Source organism: Garra rufa, chromosome 4 (assembly GCF_049309525.1).
Source record: "Garra rufa chromosome 4, GarRuf1.0, whole genome shotgun sequence".
Lineage (NCBI taxonomy): Eukaryota > Metazoa > Chordata > Actinopteri > Cypriniformes > Cyprinidae > Garra > Garra rufa.
In genome coordinates, this window is record NC_133364.1 from 10,641,804 (window position 1) to 10,657,194 (window position 15,391).

The window sequence follows — 15,391 nt, forward strand, 5'->3', positions numbered from 1 at the left end:
TTTTCAGGTTCCTTTGATGAATAGAAAGTTCAGAAGAACAGCATTTATCTGAAATTGAAATCTAATGTAACATTATAAATGTCTTTATCATCATTTTAAAGCATCCTTGATAAATACAAGTATTAATTTCTATAATTTCTTTCAAAAAAAATTATACTGACTGCAAGCTTTTGTATATTTTGTATATATAGTATTGTATATAATGCTACAATTACTTTTTATTTCAGATAAGTGCTGATCTTTGGATCTTTCTGTTCATTAAGGATCCTGAAATGTACTCAACTGTTTTAAATATTGATAATGATAAAAAAAAAGTTTCTTGAACAGCAAATAAGAATATTAGAATAATTTCTGAAGAATCATGTGACACTGAAGACTGAAGTAATGATGCTGAAACTGTAGCTTTGATCACAATCAATAAATTACATTTTTATTCAAATAAAAAGCAGTTTTTTGGAATAGTAAAAATATTTCACAATATTATAACTTGCTGCACTTTGGATCAAATAAATGCAGGCTTGGTGAGCAGAGGAGACTTTTAAAAACATTTAACTGTTCAAAAACTTTTGGCTAGTAGTGTAAAAGCAAGAAAAATGACCAGTTTAATTTTATACAAGTCATTTTTAGGTTTCATAACTTGTTTAGAAAAAACTAACAATTATTATTTGACGCTTGACTAGTTGTTCTACTTTCCAAATACTCTTGTAATGTTCACCCATTTGCCACAAATCATTTTAAATCGAATCTTTCAATGAATCGATTCATGAAATGATTCATTTCCGAAACGGTTCTCGATTCCGACTTTTTTGGTTTATTAACTCGGTTACAAAACAACCACAGCTAATTAATTTAGTATGATGTCATGTAAACTCTATTATTTAACTGCTCTCTAGGTGCGTTTTGGCTGTGGAGAATTTAGCTGGAATGCCAAGGACCACGTGAGAGCGTGCTTACGTCATGACGTAAAAGAACCGAACGCGCTGTTCAAACGAACCGACTCGCGGAAGTGAGTCGGATTTCCCATCACTAATTTAAACTCCACCCATCCGATTCCACTTCATTTTTCCAATGAGCATCAGGGCTCGAATCAGCCGAAACAAAGTGACACCTCATCCCTCCAGCAAGCCGCCAAGATGGGGGAAGTAAAAACGCCCAGACAATGGTTCTTGTGGAGCATTGCGCTTGTTTACGTCTGTGCTTTTGCGTCCATCTACGTTCAAATACCAGGTAGGGAAGTTTCTCCGTATTTTGCAGATGGATGTTTGGCGGCTATGGTGGATTTTGGGTGCGGCACTAATGAATGGTTGCGTTTACACTTGAACTTGAACTGTGTGGCGGAATGTCGACGAAAACAAAACACAATTTGCTCGGTTCATTCATTCATTAGCGCTAGTCGCTCGTTGTCCTGCAAAATCATATCACGAGGGCTCACTTTGGCTTTTCAGTCCAAACTTTTGATGGACCTCGTGTGCAAACCTCATCTCCATGCTGGAGAACGCATTCAAGCTGTATTTGCGCAGTGGATTTATCATTTTAAAAGATATGCTATATGATACAGCTAGGTGTGAATAAGGCAGCACTGCTTCAGTTCCTCCACATGTGCTGATATTTGGGAGCCCCGCCAGTTAGTGCTGAGTGCGCACTGTAGTGACCCGTCATCACTCAGGGGCCTGTGAGCTTTTGTCCCTGAAATGCTCCATGCATATGCCATGTGTGTGCTGTGTTCATGAAGCCTTTTTAAAACTGCAGCATGTTAATAAGTTCCACTCAACCATTGCATAAAGAAGCACCCCATTTAGTTTAATAACCTCTTGCCTCTAAGCATTGTTACTCATGCATTTGCAATGTGTTACTAAATACAGGATGATACACTCAGTTTCTCTCTGTAAACATTCATGTACGTGCAGACATGGTGTAGACAGGGTGGGTTTGTTTCTGTATTGGCACATGCAAAAAGAAAAAAAACAATTTAGCATTTGCACGAGAATAGGTGAAAAAGGGCAATAATGAAAGCACATTAATCTTTTGTGACAATATTTCTTAAAAGCAATGCTGTCGTACTGTATGGGGTAAGTTGTCACAATGGAATCTGTTATAGGCCTTTTGGAAATTAACCATTTGTGAACTGCAACTGTAAAGGGTAATGTGCACAAAGCATTGTTTTATGCAATAAATTAAAGCATTGTATAAATGTATAATATTTAAAACGGGTGTGTATGTGGGTGTGTTTAATTTTAACAAATATATATTATTATTATTAGATTTTAATGTGTTGAATTTTCACACAAATGTTGAATATAATTAATATTAATAATAAACACAATAAATAATAATACATGAAAAATAATATTGTATTATATGTTATAATCTATGTTTGTATATATAATATGGGTGAAAATTTTCACATTTTTGTATATTTTAATTAATTTTGTTCTATTGTATTTTAATTTTTTAATTTTCACAAAAATATATGTAATTACTTATTGCTATTATTTTACTCCAGAATTTTTAATTATTTAATATTTTATAATTATTATCATTATTTCAATGTTTAATTTTCACAATGTTGAATTTGAATTATTTTATATATATATATATATATATATATAAGTAATTCATTAGTTTAGTTTACTACTTAATGTTATCTATGTGTGTAATTATTTAATTAGATTTTAATACACACACACACACACACACACACATATATATATAAATAACTTTCACAATGTGTATATTATTATTTTTTTACTGTTTGAATTTTAAATTTTACAATGTTATGTTGAATTTTCACACAAATGTTGAATTTCAAAATTTCATAGATATAATTATTTAATTAATATGTTAATGTTATTATAATCTGTGTGTATTTTTATGTATTTATTTGTATAATCTGTGTGAGCGTGTGTGTATGTATATTTCTTTTTATTTTTTAATTTTCACAAAAACGTATTATTATTGTTATTTTACTTTGAATTATTGTTTTATATTTTGTGTTATTGTAAAGTTTTCACAAAAATGTTGAATTTCAACATTTTATATATGTAATTATTTATTATATAATTAATATTTTAATATATTAGTGTGTGTGTGTGTGTGTGTGTGTGTGTGTGTGTGTGTGTGTGTGTGTGTGTGTGTGTGTGTGTGTGTGTGTGTGTGTGTGTGTGTGTGTGTGTGTGTGTGTGTGTGTGTGTGTGTGTGTGTGTGTGTGTGTGTGTGTGTGTGTGTGTGTGTGTGTGTGTGTGTGAGAGACCCTGGACCACAAAATAAGGTTAAATTTTACAAAACTGGGATGTATTCATCATATGAAACCTCAATAAATAAGCTTTCTATTGATGTATGGTTTGTTAGGATAGGACAATATTTGGTCGAGATACATCTATTTGAAAATCTGGAATCTGAGGGTGCAAAAAAATAAAAATACTGAGAAAATCACCTTTAAAGTTCTCCTAATTAAGTTCTTAACAATGCATATTACTAATCAAAAATTACATTTTGATATATTTACAGTAGGTCTTTTACAAAAAATCTTCATGGAACATGATCTTTACATAATTTCCTAATGATTTTTGGCATAAAAAAAAAATCAATAATTTTGACCCATACAAAGTATTTTTGGCTATTGCTACAAATAAACCCCAGCGACTTAAGACTGGTTTTGTGGTCCAGGGTCACATATATTACACATACATATGCATCAATTTATTGTCCAAAACAGTGGTTTGCTTTTTCTATTTACTTATTTATATATAATTATTAAAATTCAGTTTATTTCTTTGTTTTAGTACTTTGAATAATAAAATGTATCAGTTTGAGACTTTTGTGTTGCTATTTTGGGTAAAAAAATCACCTGCTGACTATGTTCACAGAATACGCTTAGGGTCTAGTGTTTGTTCGTCACAAAAAAGCTGAGCACTGTCAAATGTGGCCACCAGCAGACTGTGTTGCTCACAGATAAAGGAAATCATGTGCACTGAATAATAGCTCTCTTCCCGTTTGATCTGTTTGCCATTCGACTGTGCATGTTCAGCTATCAACTAAAGGCGGCATTTGCAGAGTTTCAGTTCCTGCGACTGTCTTTTCTAATCGGAGCTAAACTGCAGGTCTTTCAGCGATTACGCATGAAGTCTTTTCCCTCCTGTGGGAAACGATCCTCTAAGGCAGCGTGCCTGGAGGAGCCGCTTGTGGCAGAAGTGGGTCTAATGCCAAAATAGAGTAATTCAAAGAGCAACCGTGAGTCATACGCTGGCACTGCCACAATACACGGCCTGTTTTCTAACTCAAACCAGTCTGCTATGCGCTCACTCTTGCTGTGGCTTGCATGCCAAAAATGTGGATGTGCAACTTTTCAACCTCTGCCAACCGTCATCCACCTTAAGAATGACTTCAGTCACAATCAAAAATAAGCTCAATGTCAACGTTCTGTAACCGTGAAGTAGTATTTCCTGATCTCTGTGTACTGTACATCAGTCTGTACATCACTAACTGCTAGCGAGTCGCCTAAAGCAGTATTTTACACTGCACCTGTTTCGTGCAATGGTATCGCAGTGTTTAGGACATGTGGGTTGTCTGTACTTGTTTTGAGGCGTTAGAAAGTGACAGGACGGGTTTGTTTTGTTCATCGTCATGGCAGTGTGTGCCTGTGGTGTTCTGTTGAATGGTTGTTTACATGACGATTGGCGCTTGGTGTTTTTACTTTCACTGAGCAAACACAAATTATTGTTGTGTGCAGACCTTGAGGGCAGTCTGTCAGCACCGGCTGCATGGCGCAGTCTCTGATCAGCTCATTTGTTTGATCAATTATGATCTGTGTTTTTTTCTTTCTTCATATTGTCACTTTTGTTTTTTATGTGGCCCCACCCACATCTCTCATCAATACAGCTTTAAAGACCATATTAAATGACATTCAGATGTCATTTACTGGCAAAAAGTGAAACACATGTGTAGAAGTAAAATGGTTCATGGATATTTATTAATTTGTTGATTGATTGAACAGGTGTATAGTTATAATAAAAACATCCATCCATCTGTTGAATGCTGGAGAGTAATAGTTGTAATAAAATAATATAGTTTGGCAAAATATTTATTATAATTATTATTATTATTATTTTTATTATTTATGGCATCGTTATAATAAAAAATAGGTGGCTAAATATTTATTATTATTATTATTATTATTATTATTATTATTATTATTATTATTGCATACGTATAGTTGTTATAAAAATGCCTAAACATTAATTTATGTAATAATAATAATAAAAAATAAATAATAATAATAATAATAATTATTATTATTATTATTATTATTATTATTATTATGTTTGATTAATAGTTGTAATAAAAAAGATTGCTTGGCAAAATATTTATTATTATTATTATTATTTTATTTTTTTTACATTTGCATAAGTGTAGTTGTTATAAAATGCATAAGCATTTATGTAATTAATAATAATAATAATAATAATAATAATAATAATAATAATTATTATTATTATGTTTGAGTAATAGTTGTAATAAATATATAGTTTGGCAAAATATTATTATTATTATTATTGCATAGTTATAATAAAAATAGTTGGCTAAATATTTATTATGATTATGATTATTACTATTATTATTATTACATTTGCATAAGTATAGTTGTTATAAAAATGTAAACATTTATGTAACAATAATAATAATAATAATTATTATTATTTATTATTTATTATTATTATTATTATTATTATTATTATTATTATTTCCATAAGTATAGTTGTTATAATAAAAAAAGTTGGCATTATTATTATTATTATTATTATTATTATTATTATTATTATTATTATTATTATTATTATTTCCATAAGTATAGTTGTTATAATTTTAAAAAAGTTGGCTAAATTATTATTTTATATTTACATAAGTATAGTTGTTATAATAAAAAATAATTGGCTAAATTATTATTATTATTATTTACATAATTATAGTTGTTATAATACAAAGTTGGTATAATGATAATTATAATAATTTTATTTACATAAGTATAGTTGGTATAATAAAAGTGGTTTGCTAAATATTATTATTTATTTTTGTTTTATTATTATTATATAAGTATAGTTGAACTAAAGTTTGTTTTTATTTTTATGTTTTTGTTTACTTTGATTTATTATATTTCTATATTTAGTTTTCTCTTTTGCATGCATATACAGGAGTAAATTTATTAATAATAATTATTATTATTATATACATGATTATAAATTTGAGAGAAATGTATTACATATAAATATTATTTATTACATATTTAGCGTTTATATTTATTTATTCATAATACAGCTACAACACAACTCTTGTGGCTATAGGTAGTTAAATAATGTTACATCAAGGTTTTTTTTTTTTTTGGACTTATTCATTAAACCAACAATCCCACAAGAGTCATTCCTTTGTGAATCCGACCACATTGGTTGTGCGATATGTTTGTCTTACTGTTTTTTTTGTCTTTTGAAATGGAAAGTTGTTTCAAGGCCATTATGTTATTACATTTTGGGTATGTAACCAATGCAAGATGATACAAATGACAAATGATAACATTGTTATGGGATAAAGCAGGCTGATATCACAGATCAACACTGGACAGTTATATCGTGCATATTAAGACTTTTTTGTGTCTCTTTGTACAGGTTTATATGGAGACGATGGTATTCTCCCTGTGCGCCTGCAGATGCCCAAAGTGCAGCGGCCCCTGCTGGAGCAGCTCCAGGCCTCCCCGTCCATTCTGTGGCTAGGGCCGTCTCTGGGTCTGGCGCCCCAGCAGGTCCTGGAGCTCATATGCCTGGTTGGTGTGGCTCTAGCCCTGAGCGCCGTCCTGCTGTGGCCCCAGAGAGACAGTCTGATCTACTTCTGCCTCTGGGCCCTCTACCTCTCACTCTATAATGTCAGTATAATATCCTTTTACCCTCCTGTTTGACATTGTAGCCTCTGTGGAACCATAACTGTGTGATTATTTGTCTTATTGCATAGGTTGGTGAGGACTTCCTTCACTCCGAATGGTGAGTTCCACAATTTGTCATGTATGACTTGCATTTAAACCTACTGTGACTTGTTTATATAACTGACAAAACCGTAACCGCTTGTTTATTTCTCCATTGTTGTTAAGGCTGTAATTGCAGCATTTGCAAGTCAAATTCTCTGCAGCAGAAAGTGTGCGTCAATGTTTATGAAAGGGAAAACCAGCCACAAACCGAACTTAAAAGTCTGCAGTTTATGCTGGCTGCCCATTAAATTTGACTTGATTACAGTCCACTCAATGACTGATCCGTTTTTCTAACAGAACTGATGATTAAATACCCATGCATACAGACTGACATGCATTAATTTTTTTTTGCTTTCCATTGATGTTTAGTTCATTAGGATAGGACAATATTTGGCCGAGATACAGCTAATTAAAAATCTGGAATCTGAGGGTGAGAAGACATTTTTTATTAAGAAAATCACCTTTAAAGTTGACCAAATGAAGTTCTTAGCAATGCATATTATATCGATTTTTATACATTTACAATATGAAATGTACAAAATCTACAAAATAACTTTGAGAAGAGCTAACAGGATAATGTCAAATCTTATTTCATGATATAATTTTATTTCACAACCATTTATATCATGATATAGTCGATTTTTTTTACTTTATTTGATCAAATATACAAATTGAAATTAGTTTTATTCACAAATTCCTTTTTTTCTCAATTCATTTAAATTTTTCTGGATTCAGTTTTTTTTTCTAGACTCTATTTTAAGGGTTACATTGGAAAATATATTAATCAAAAAGCATGTCTAATAAATTACAACAATCTCCTAAAAGTTACATGTTATATTTTTTTATTGTTTTTCTCAAATTCAGTTTTGTTTTGATCACATTTAGTGAAACTGTTTTCTATAAATTTTCTGCATTCCATTGTAATGGTTTCATTAAATTAATAATCAAAAGCATGTCTAATTAATTTATGAAGATTCTCTCGATTTTAAAATAAATATTTATTATTATTATTTTATTATTATTCTTGTAAATAACTTCAGGTAAATAATTTTTCTGGTAAATATTCCATAAATATTGTTTTAATAATATTTGACTACTAGTAGTAGTATTATCATTACATTAAGTAATATTTGTAAAATAACTTTTATTTTGACGAGTTGCTGCCTCTACGTTCCTGTTTGTATAAGATATGAGAATGTTTTTACTCAGAAGTAACAGTAAAATGCTCTTTAAGTGCCTCTTATAGCAGTTCTAGAGATGATGTATTCATGTATATTGAGGCGGAAGAGGCTAAAAAAAACACTTGCCACATGCATTTCAGTATGTGTGTAGTAAACTGCGTCAATTCATCCATAGAGACATGTAGGATATATACATTTTAATAGAAAAAATCTGTTATACAATAAATTTAGTTTTTATGACTGAATTTTGCAGTTCTGTCCACGTTTTCCACTTCACTTTAATCATAGGACCCCAAATAAACAGTGTTAATACAGCTCTCCTGTAGTACCTTTTTAGTATCAGGATATCGTGCAACATATTGACAGCCACCCGTAATGCTTTAGCAATGTGATAGCAAGTCATAATACCACATTTTCTTGAGTTTGTAGTTCTGTTTAACTATATAATCGGTTGCAATCCTCTCATAGGGACGTGCTGCTGTTGGAGGCTGGGTTCCTGGCTGTGCTTGTGGCTCCGCTGGGTTTGCTGCGGCGTCAGTCCTCTTATAATTTTCATGACTCTGTGAGCTTCTGGTTGACGCGTTGGCTGTTTTTCCGGCTGACCTTCTGCACAGGCGTGAGTAAACTGGCCAGCGGCGACCCTGCGTGGTATGACCTGTCAGGTGAATTGAGTCATTTTTAACATTATTTACTCTGTATTGGTTGAGATCAGTTTATTCGTGATCATCATGCCGCCCACTTGATTTCATGAGGAATTCTTATACAGCACTTTGCTGGAAATTCACTTCCAAATTGATTTATAGATCATGTAAAACAGCCATAGTGTAAGGTTTTTCTAATCTAGAGACTTAAATACTTGTATGAAAGGGCTAGTGTTTATTGGCGTGAATATTTCTTAAAGTAGTGGTGAAAATGAGCAAGAACTGCGATGCAGACAGCACACTTGTGTGGAAACTGACTCATCTGTAGATAACAGTGTTTTGAGATGTCAAATGTCTCTTTTGCAGCACTGAGTCATCATTTGCAGAACCAGATGAGCCCCACTCCTTTGGCCTGGTATGTCCATCTGCTTCCTGATTGGCTGCTGAGATTCGAATCGGTCGTTGTGTTGCAGAGCGAGATCATTGTTCCTCTTGTGACGTTCTTTGCTCCCATTCGCCGTTTGAGACTGTTCGGGTTTTATGTTCAGGTTTGTGCATGCCTAAAACATATCTGCATCTTTCCTGTTGAAAATACTAAGAGTGGATCTAAATTATATATTTTTATTCCACTATTTTTTTTTCAAGTCCAGCTAGAAATGGATTGACATCTGTAAAAGGATCTTTTAGACAACTTGACGTCTGAAATGTTTTTTTTTTTGTAATATTTTATTATTAGTTTTTAAAAAGGTAATTTATTAAAATAGTCAGATAAGTACATAAATAAATAGTGTGCATATATGATTCACAGTTTGTGCATTTGGTTCTAATGTTTGTAATATTTTATCATAAATTACTTTAATTTTTTAATTTTTTTCTAAATATTGCAATATTTTATTATAAAACTAAGTGGAATTTTTTACAATTGTCATATTTAAATTTTTTTTTTTTTACATTAACAATAATCATTTATTTATTATGTACATAGTTGTGTAGAAGTTGTATTTTTGTTATAAAATATTATTAGTTTTTAATAAGGTAATTTGTTAAAATAATCAGTTATATATTACATAAGTAAATGATACAAAATTGTATACTATATAATATATTTTATATATATATATATATATATATATGGGATGCATTAGTTGTAATGTTTTGTAATTTATTATACCTTTTATTTCATTTGTTACAATCATCTCGTATATTTAAATATTATTATTATTATTATAAAATACAAATAATGTATGTATTATGTACAGATTTTATGTATTTGTAGTGTTTATTGTAATTATTAATTTTAATAAGGTAATTTATTAAAATAATCAGAGATAAATAAATAATACAATACATAGTGTGCATATATATGATGTACAGTTTGTGCATTGGTTATAATGTTTGTAATATTTTATTATAAATCATAATTTATCAATATTGTATTTTATTATAAAATTAAGTGAATTTTTTTATTATCATTTAAATAAAAAGATTTAATTGTTAATGCAAAAAATGAATTAATTTATGTACATAGTTGTGTCGAAGTTGTATTTTGTTGTAATATATTATTAGTTTTTAATAGGGTAATTTATTAAAATAATCAGAGATATATTAAGTAAATAAGTAATGATACAAAATTGTATACTGAGTGTGTATATATGAGATGCATTAGTTGTAATGTTGTTTTGTAATTTATTATACCTTTTTAAGGGGGTAATTTGTTACAATCATCTCATATATTTATATTTAAATATAATTATTATTATTATAAAAAAAAACAAAATCAGTTTATATGTACATATTTTATGTAGTTGTAATGTTTTTTTATTAATTTCTAATAAGGCAATTTATTAAAATAATCCGACGTATATTAAATAAGTAAATAAATATTAATACAAAATTATATACTTTTATATGATGTATGGTTTGTGCATTAGGTGTAATGTTGTTTTTAATCGTAACATTTTATTGATAATTTATTACAAACATGATCTTATATGCACGGTGTATATGTATATAGTATACGGTTTGTGCATCAGTTGTTATAATGTTTTTATGGTTATAAACGCCTCTTTTAAATCAATAAATGATTTTTATTATTAAAAAAATTAATTCATTTATTATTATTATTATTGCTACGTATATATGTGTGTGGGTGTGTAACTTTCAAAGAATATTCCTTTAATATCCTGTTATATTATCCGTTTTCTGGAAAAATATTTTAATGTGTGTCTGTTCTGCAAAACTTTTTTCCACTTATACCTCTTTTTATATCCTTTTTTTTTCCAGCTTTTTCTCCAGCTCTTCTACATCCTCACGGGTAACTGCAGCCTTCTGAACCTGCTGAGCATCGCCCTGAGCTTCTCGTTACTGGATGATGATCATTTCCATGACTCCAATACTGGCCCAAAGAAGAAGAAGGGCCAGGAGAAAAAGCCTAGAAGTATTACCACATATCTAACTTCTGTTTTGTCATTTCTGGTGGAATCATCCCAAACTTTCACTAATGATCTGACTCATTATTAGATCCCAGTAAAAAAAAAAAATTGAGTTTGAGTAGATGTTAATGGAATCTTTTCTACCAGTACCACACCAGTTTTCACACGTCCAAATCATTATTTAGTGTATGTCTGTGTCTTTTCAGGTTGGGGACAGACTTTGGTCTATTGTCTGACGCTGCTGGTGGAGTTGGCTGTTTATCTGTTCATCCTGTACTGTTTTATTGCTCTCTTTAAGATACAGATTAACTGGGAAGAAAAAACTCTGTCATCTGAAACAAGTGAGTCAGTCTATAAATTAAAAAATAAAACTGATTGGCAAGAGAGCTGATGTAGTGGTGTTATTAAAGATGTTTTGTGATATAAAACTTATTCTTTTTTTATCGATGTGTTCTTTCTCAAATCAAAATATGGCCGGCAAATACATCAGTTAGCTTATTTATTAGTTCATTCATTAGTCTCATTTATTTATGAACTTTCTTTCAGATTTCACTCAAAAGAAATTTGATGCGTATCTGGAGGTTTTTCAGGAGCTCACTATCTGGGTTGGCGTCCTGTCGTTCACCTGGGAAGCGGTTTCTGCCATGCTAAAGTAAGGAATGCTAAATATCAGGAATGGTTATGAGAATCAATTTCAAATCAATCAAGTTTGAGATCAATAAGATTTTTAATGTTTTTTTTTTTTTTTTTAAAGAAGTCTTATACTCAAAAGTTCCTTTTTTTTAAAATAAAAAATACAGAGTAAAAATTACGAAAAAATTATTGGAATTTAAAATATCAGTTTTCTATTTTAATATATTTTAAAATATAATTTATTTCAGTGATTAAAAGCTGAATTTTCAGCATCATTACTCCAGTCTTCAGTGTCACATGATCCTTCAAAAATCATTCTATATAATCATTCTAATATGCTGATTTATTATCAATGTTGGAAACAGTGCTGCTTTATATTTGTTTTGGAACCTGTGATACTTTTTTTTTTTTCAACATTCTTTGATTAATTAAAAGTAAAAATAGCATTTATTTAAAACAGAAATATTTTTTAGAAATCTAGTCTTTACTATGACATTTTATCAATGTAACACATCCTTGCTGAAAGAAGAAATAAAGAAAAAATGTACTGATCCCAAACTTTGAATGGTTGTATATATTGTCACTAAAGATTTCTATTTTAAATAAATGCATTTCTACATTTTATTAATCTAAATGCTTAAATTACAATAATATTTCACAATATTACCTTTTTTTCTGTATTTTTATTCAAATAAACGCAACCTTGATGAGCAGAAAAATCTTCTTTAAAAAAACATTAAAAATCTTACTGACCCCAAACTTTTTAATGCTAGTGTAAAAATCTTTTTTTATAAAAAAAAAAAATTGATTTCTGAAGGATCAATTTGACACTGAGGACTGGAGTAATGATGCTGAAAATTCAGCTTTGCATCAGAGTAAATTACATTTTGAAACATATTAAAATAGAAAACCAGTATTTTAAATTGCACTAATATTTCACAATATTACAGTTTTTTTGTCTGTTTTTTTAATCAAATAAACAGCCTTGATGAGAAAGGATTTCTTTAAAAAACAAAATTTTACTGATCAAAAGATTTATATTTTAAATAAATGCTGTTCTTTTTAATGTTTTATTTATTAAAGAACCCTAAACAAATCACAGGTTCCAAAACAAATATTTAGCTGCATAACTGTTTTCAATATTGATAATAATATTTATAATAAATGATCATTTGATCATCAGAAGACTGGAGTAATGATGCTGAAAATTCAGTTTTGCATCACAGGAATAAATTCTAGTTTAAAGTGTATTAAAATATAAAACCAGTATTTTAAACTGCAATAATGTCTCTGAATATTGATGTTTTTTTTTTTTTCTGCATGTTTAATCACATAGATGCATTGAAGAGCAGAAAAGACATTAACATAGAAGAACGTTACATTTGTAAATAAATGCTGTTCTTTTTTAACATTTTATTTACCAAAGAATCCTAAAAATTATCACAGGTTCCAAAAAAAATTAATAAAATTAACATTTCTTTTCAACATTGATAATAAATGTGCATCAGAAGACTGGTGTAATGATGCTGAAAATTCAGCTTTGCATCACAGGAATAAATTCTATTTTAAAGTATATTAAAATAGAAAGCAGTTATTTGAAACTGTAATAATATTTCACAATATTCCATTTTTTTTCTGTATTTTTAATCAAATAAACAGCCTTGATGAGCCAAAAAAAACACATCTTAAAAACATTTTTGAACGGCAGTGTACAAAAACTAAATCTTTTGAATTTAACCCATAATTTTCCATTGTTGCAAGAGACAAACCAAGAAATCTCCAATCTGTTTCCTCTTTCAGTTGTTTGTGCACACGAGGGATTGTCAGCAAGCTCTGGTCTCTCGTTCAGTGGGCGCTCATCACAGCGGCTGCTGTGGCCGTCTTTGCCCTTAGTGTGGTGAGTTACACGTCTTGAATATGGTTGCAATTGTCAAAAATTGATTTGCATTTATTTACTTTGGGCAGCTTATATAATAATGCATAGCTGTTTTGAGTCTCAAGTGTTACATAATTGTGTTGGTGACTTTCTCTTTCCTTCATTTATTACACACTAGCAGTACAGTGCCCTCTGCTGTCCATAAGCATAAAACATGATCTTTATGCACTGCACTGGTAGGCATTTTTACCTGCCTTTGTATTCAAGTACAAGGTGTTTGGTGTTTCCCCTCAGGTTCCATACACCTCCATGGCTGGCATGGCAGTCAGTAAAGTGTTACCTGCAGTGCGAGATGCATACAGCGCTTTAGAGAGGTTCCAGCTGGTCGGGGCATACGGCATCCAGCACAGGATGATCTCTGCTGAGGGCAGGCCTGAGATCGTTTTAGAGGGCAGCTATGATGGGCTGACATGGAAGGTGAGAAGAAGAATGTGGAAAAGGTTTCTCCTGCTACAACAATCCAAATGACTTTGTTTTTTACTCGCTTCATAATGCAACAGTTGTTTCCTCTAAAGTGCCTATTGTTTCCACAGTCTTCTTTCAAAGAAAAGGTTTGTTCTCAGTGGACTGGTGTATTCTTATCCTGTTGCAGGAAATGAACCATATGTATAAACCAGGAAACGTGGATGCAGTCCCACCCATCGTAGGACCTCACCAGCCCCGGCTGGAGCGGCTGATGTGGCAGGCAGCTCAAGAGGGGGATGAGACAAGCCCCTGGTTTACAGGCCTCTTACAGCGCCTCCTACAGGGCAAACCAGAGGGTGAGCGACCACTTGTCAGATTGCATATACTTATTTAGATGATGTTGAATTATGCCTCTAATTTTTGTTTTTTTTCTTTTCTGCAGTGGTTAGTCTGCTTCAGGTGGATGAAGCGCAGTACCCCTTCAGTCAGAAACCACCAGTCTTTATCAAAGCCAAGCTTTATAACTACCACTTCACAGATCCTGCAAAAGACAAGTGAGCGCCGTATCACTCTAGTTAACACTCGCTCACATTTATATATTGCACATCATTTTGTGGTTTTTAGATTAGAACTGTGTTTTGTGAAAACTGCATTATATTTCTTGTAAATGGAGAGATTAATTATTAATTATTGACTCCAATCTCTAATCTGAATTCATATTAATATTAAATATAATACAGTTATGTAATAATTGTATTATTATTATTACTATATCAGTAATAATTCTAGAATTTTTATTTATAAATATCCCATTTGCTTGCATTCTTAGTAAGTTCTTTTTATAATTACATTAGATGAGTTACATTAAAATAACTCATCTGAATTTATATTCTTAGTAAATAATAAAACTATATAATAATTATAATCTAATTATATTATTTATATAATTAATAACTATATAATTCTTATTTTTAAATATCCCATTTGTTAGCATTTTTAGTAATTTCTTCTAATTTTAATGCAAATGCTAAATTATATAGGGAAATGTACAATTTGTATAATTAATACATTAAAAAATGTATTCTAATTAATTATTATTATTATTATTATTATTATTATATAATTATATAATTTCTATTTATAAATATCCCATG

At 30.4% G+C, this 15,391-nt stretch overlaps 1 protein-coding gene across 1 annotated transcript in view; it reads left to right on the forward strand.

Annotated features, from left to right (window-relative positions):
* Positions 1-1,051: 1,051 nt before the first annotated feature.
* The window catches only part of lmf2b (lipase maturation factor 2b), a 16,254-nt gene continuing 1,914 nt past the window's right edge, over positions 1,052-15,391 (forward strand). The window contains exons 1-12 of the mRNA XM_073838230.1: positions 1,052-1,227; positions 6,657-6,910; positions 6,997-7,025; positions 8,659-8,852; positions 9,198-9,379; positions 11,115-11,268; positions 11,470-11,604; positions 11,810-11,915; positions 13,697-13,793; positions 14,067-14,249; positions 14,425-14,593; positions 14,680-14,791. Coding sequence (XP_073694331.1) covers positions 1,134-1,227; positions 6,657-6,910; positions 6,997-7,025; positions 8,659-8,852; positions 9,198-9,379; positions 11,115-11,268; positions 11,470-11,604; positions 11,810-11,915; positions 13,697-13,793; positions 14,067-14,249; positions 14,425-14,593; positions 14,680-14,791 — 1,709 coding nt within the window. The 5' untranslated portion in view covers positions 1,052-1,133. The remainder of the gene's footprint in view (positions 1,228-6,656; positions 6,911-6,996; positions 7,026-8,658; positions 8,853-9,197; positions 9,380-11,114; positions 11,269-11,469; positions 11,605-11,809; positions 11,916-13,696; positions 13,794-14,066; positions 14,250-14,424; positions 14,594-14,679; positions 14,792-15,391) is intronic.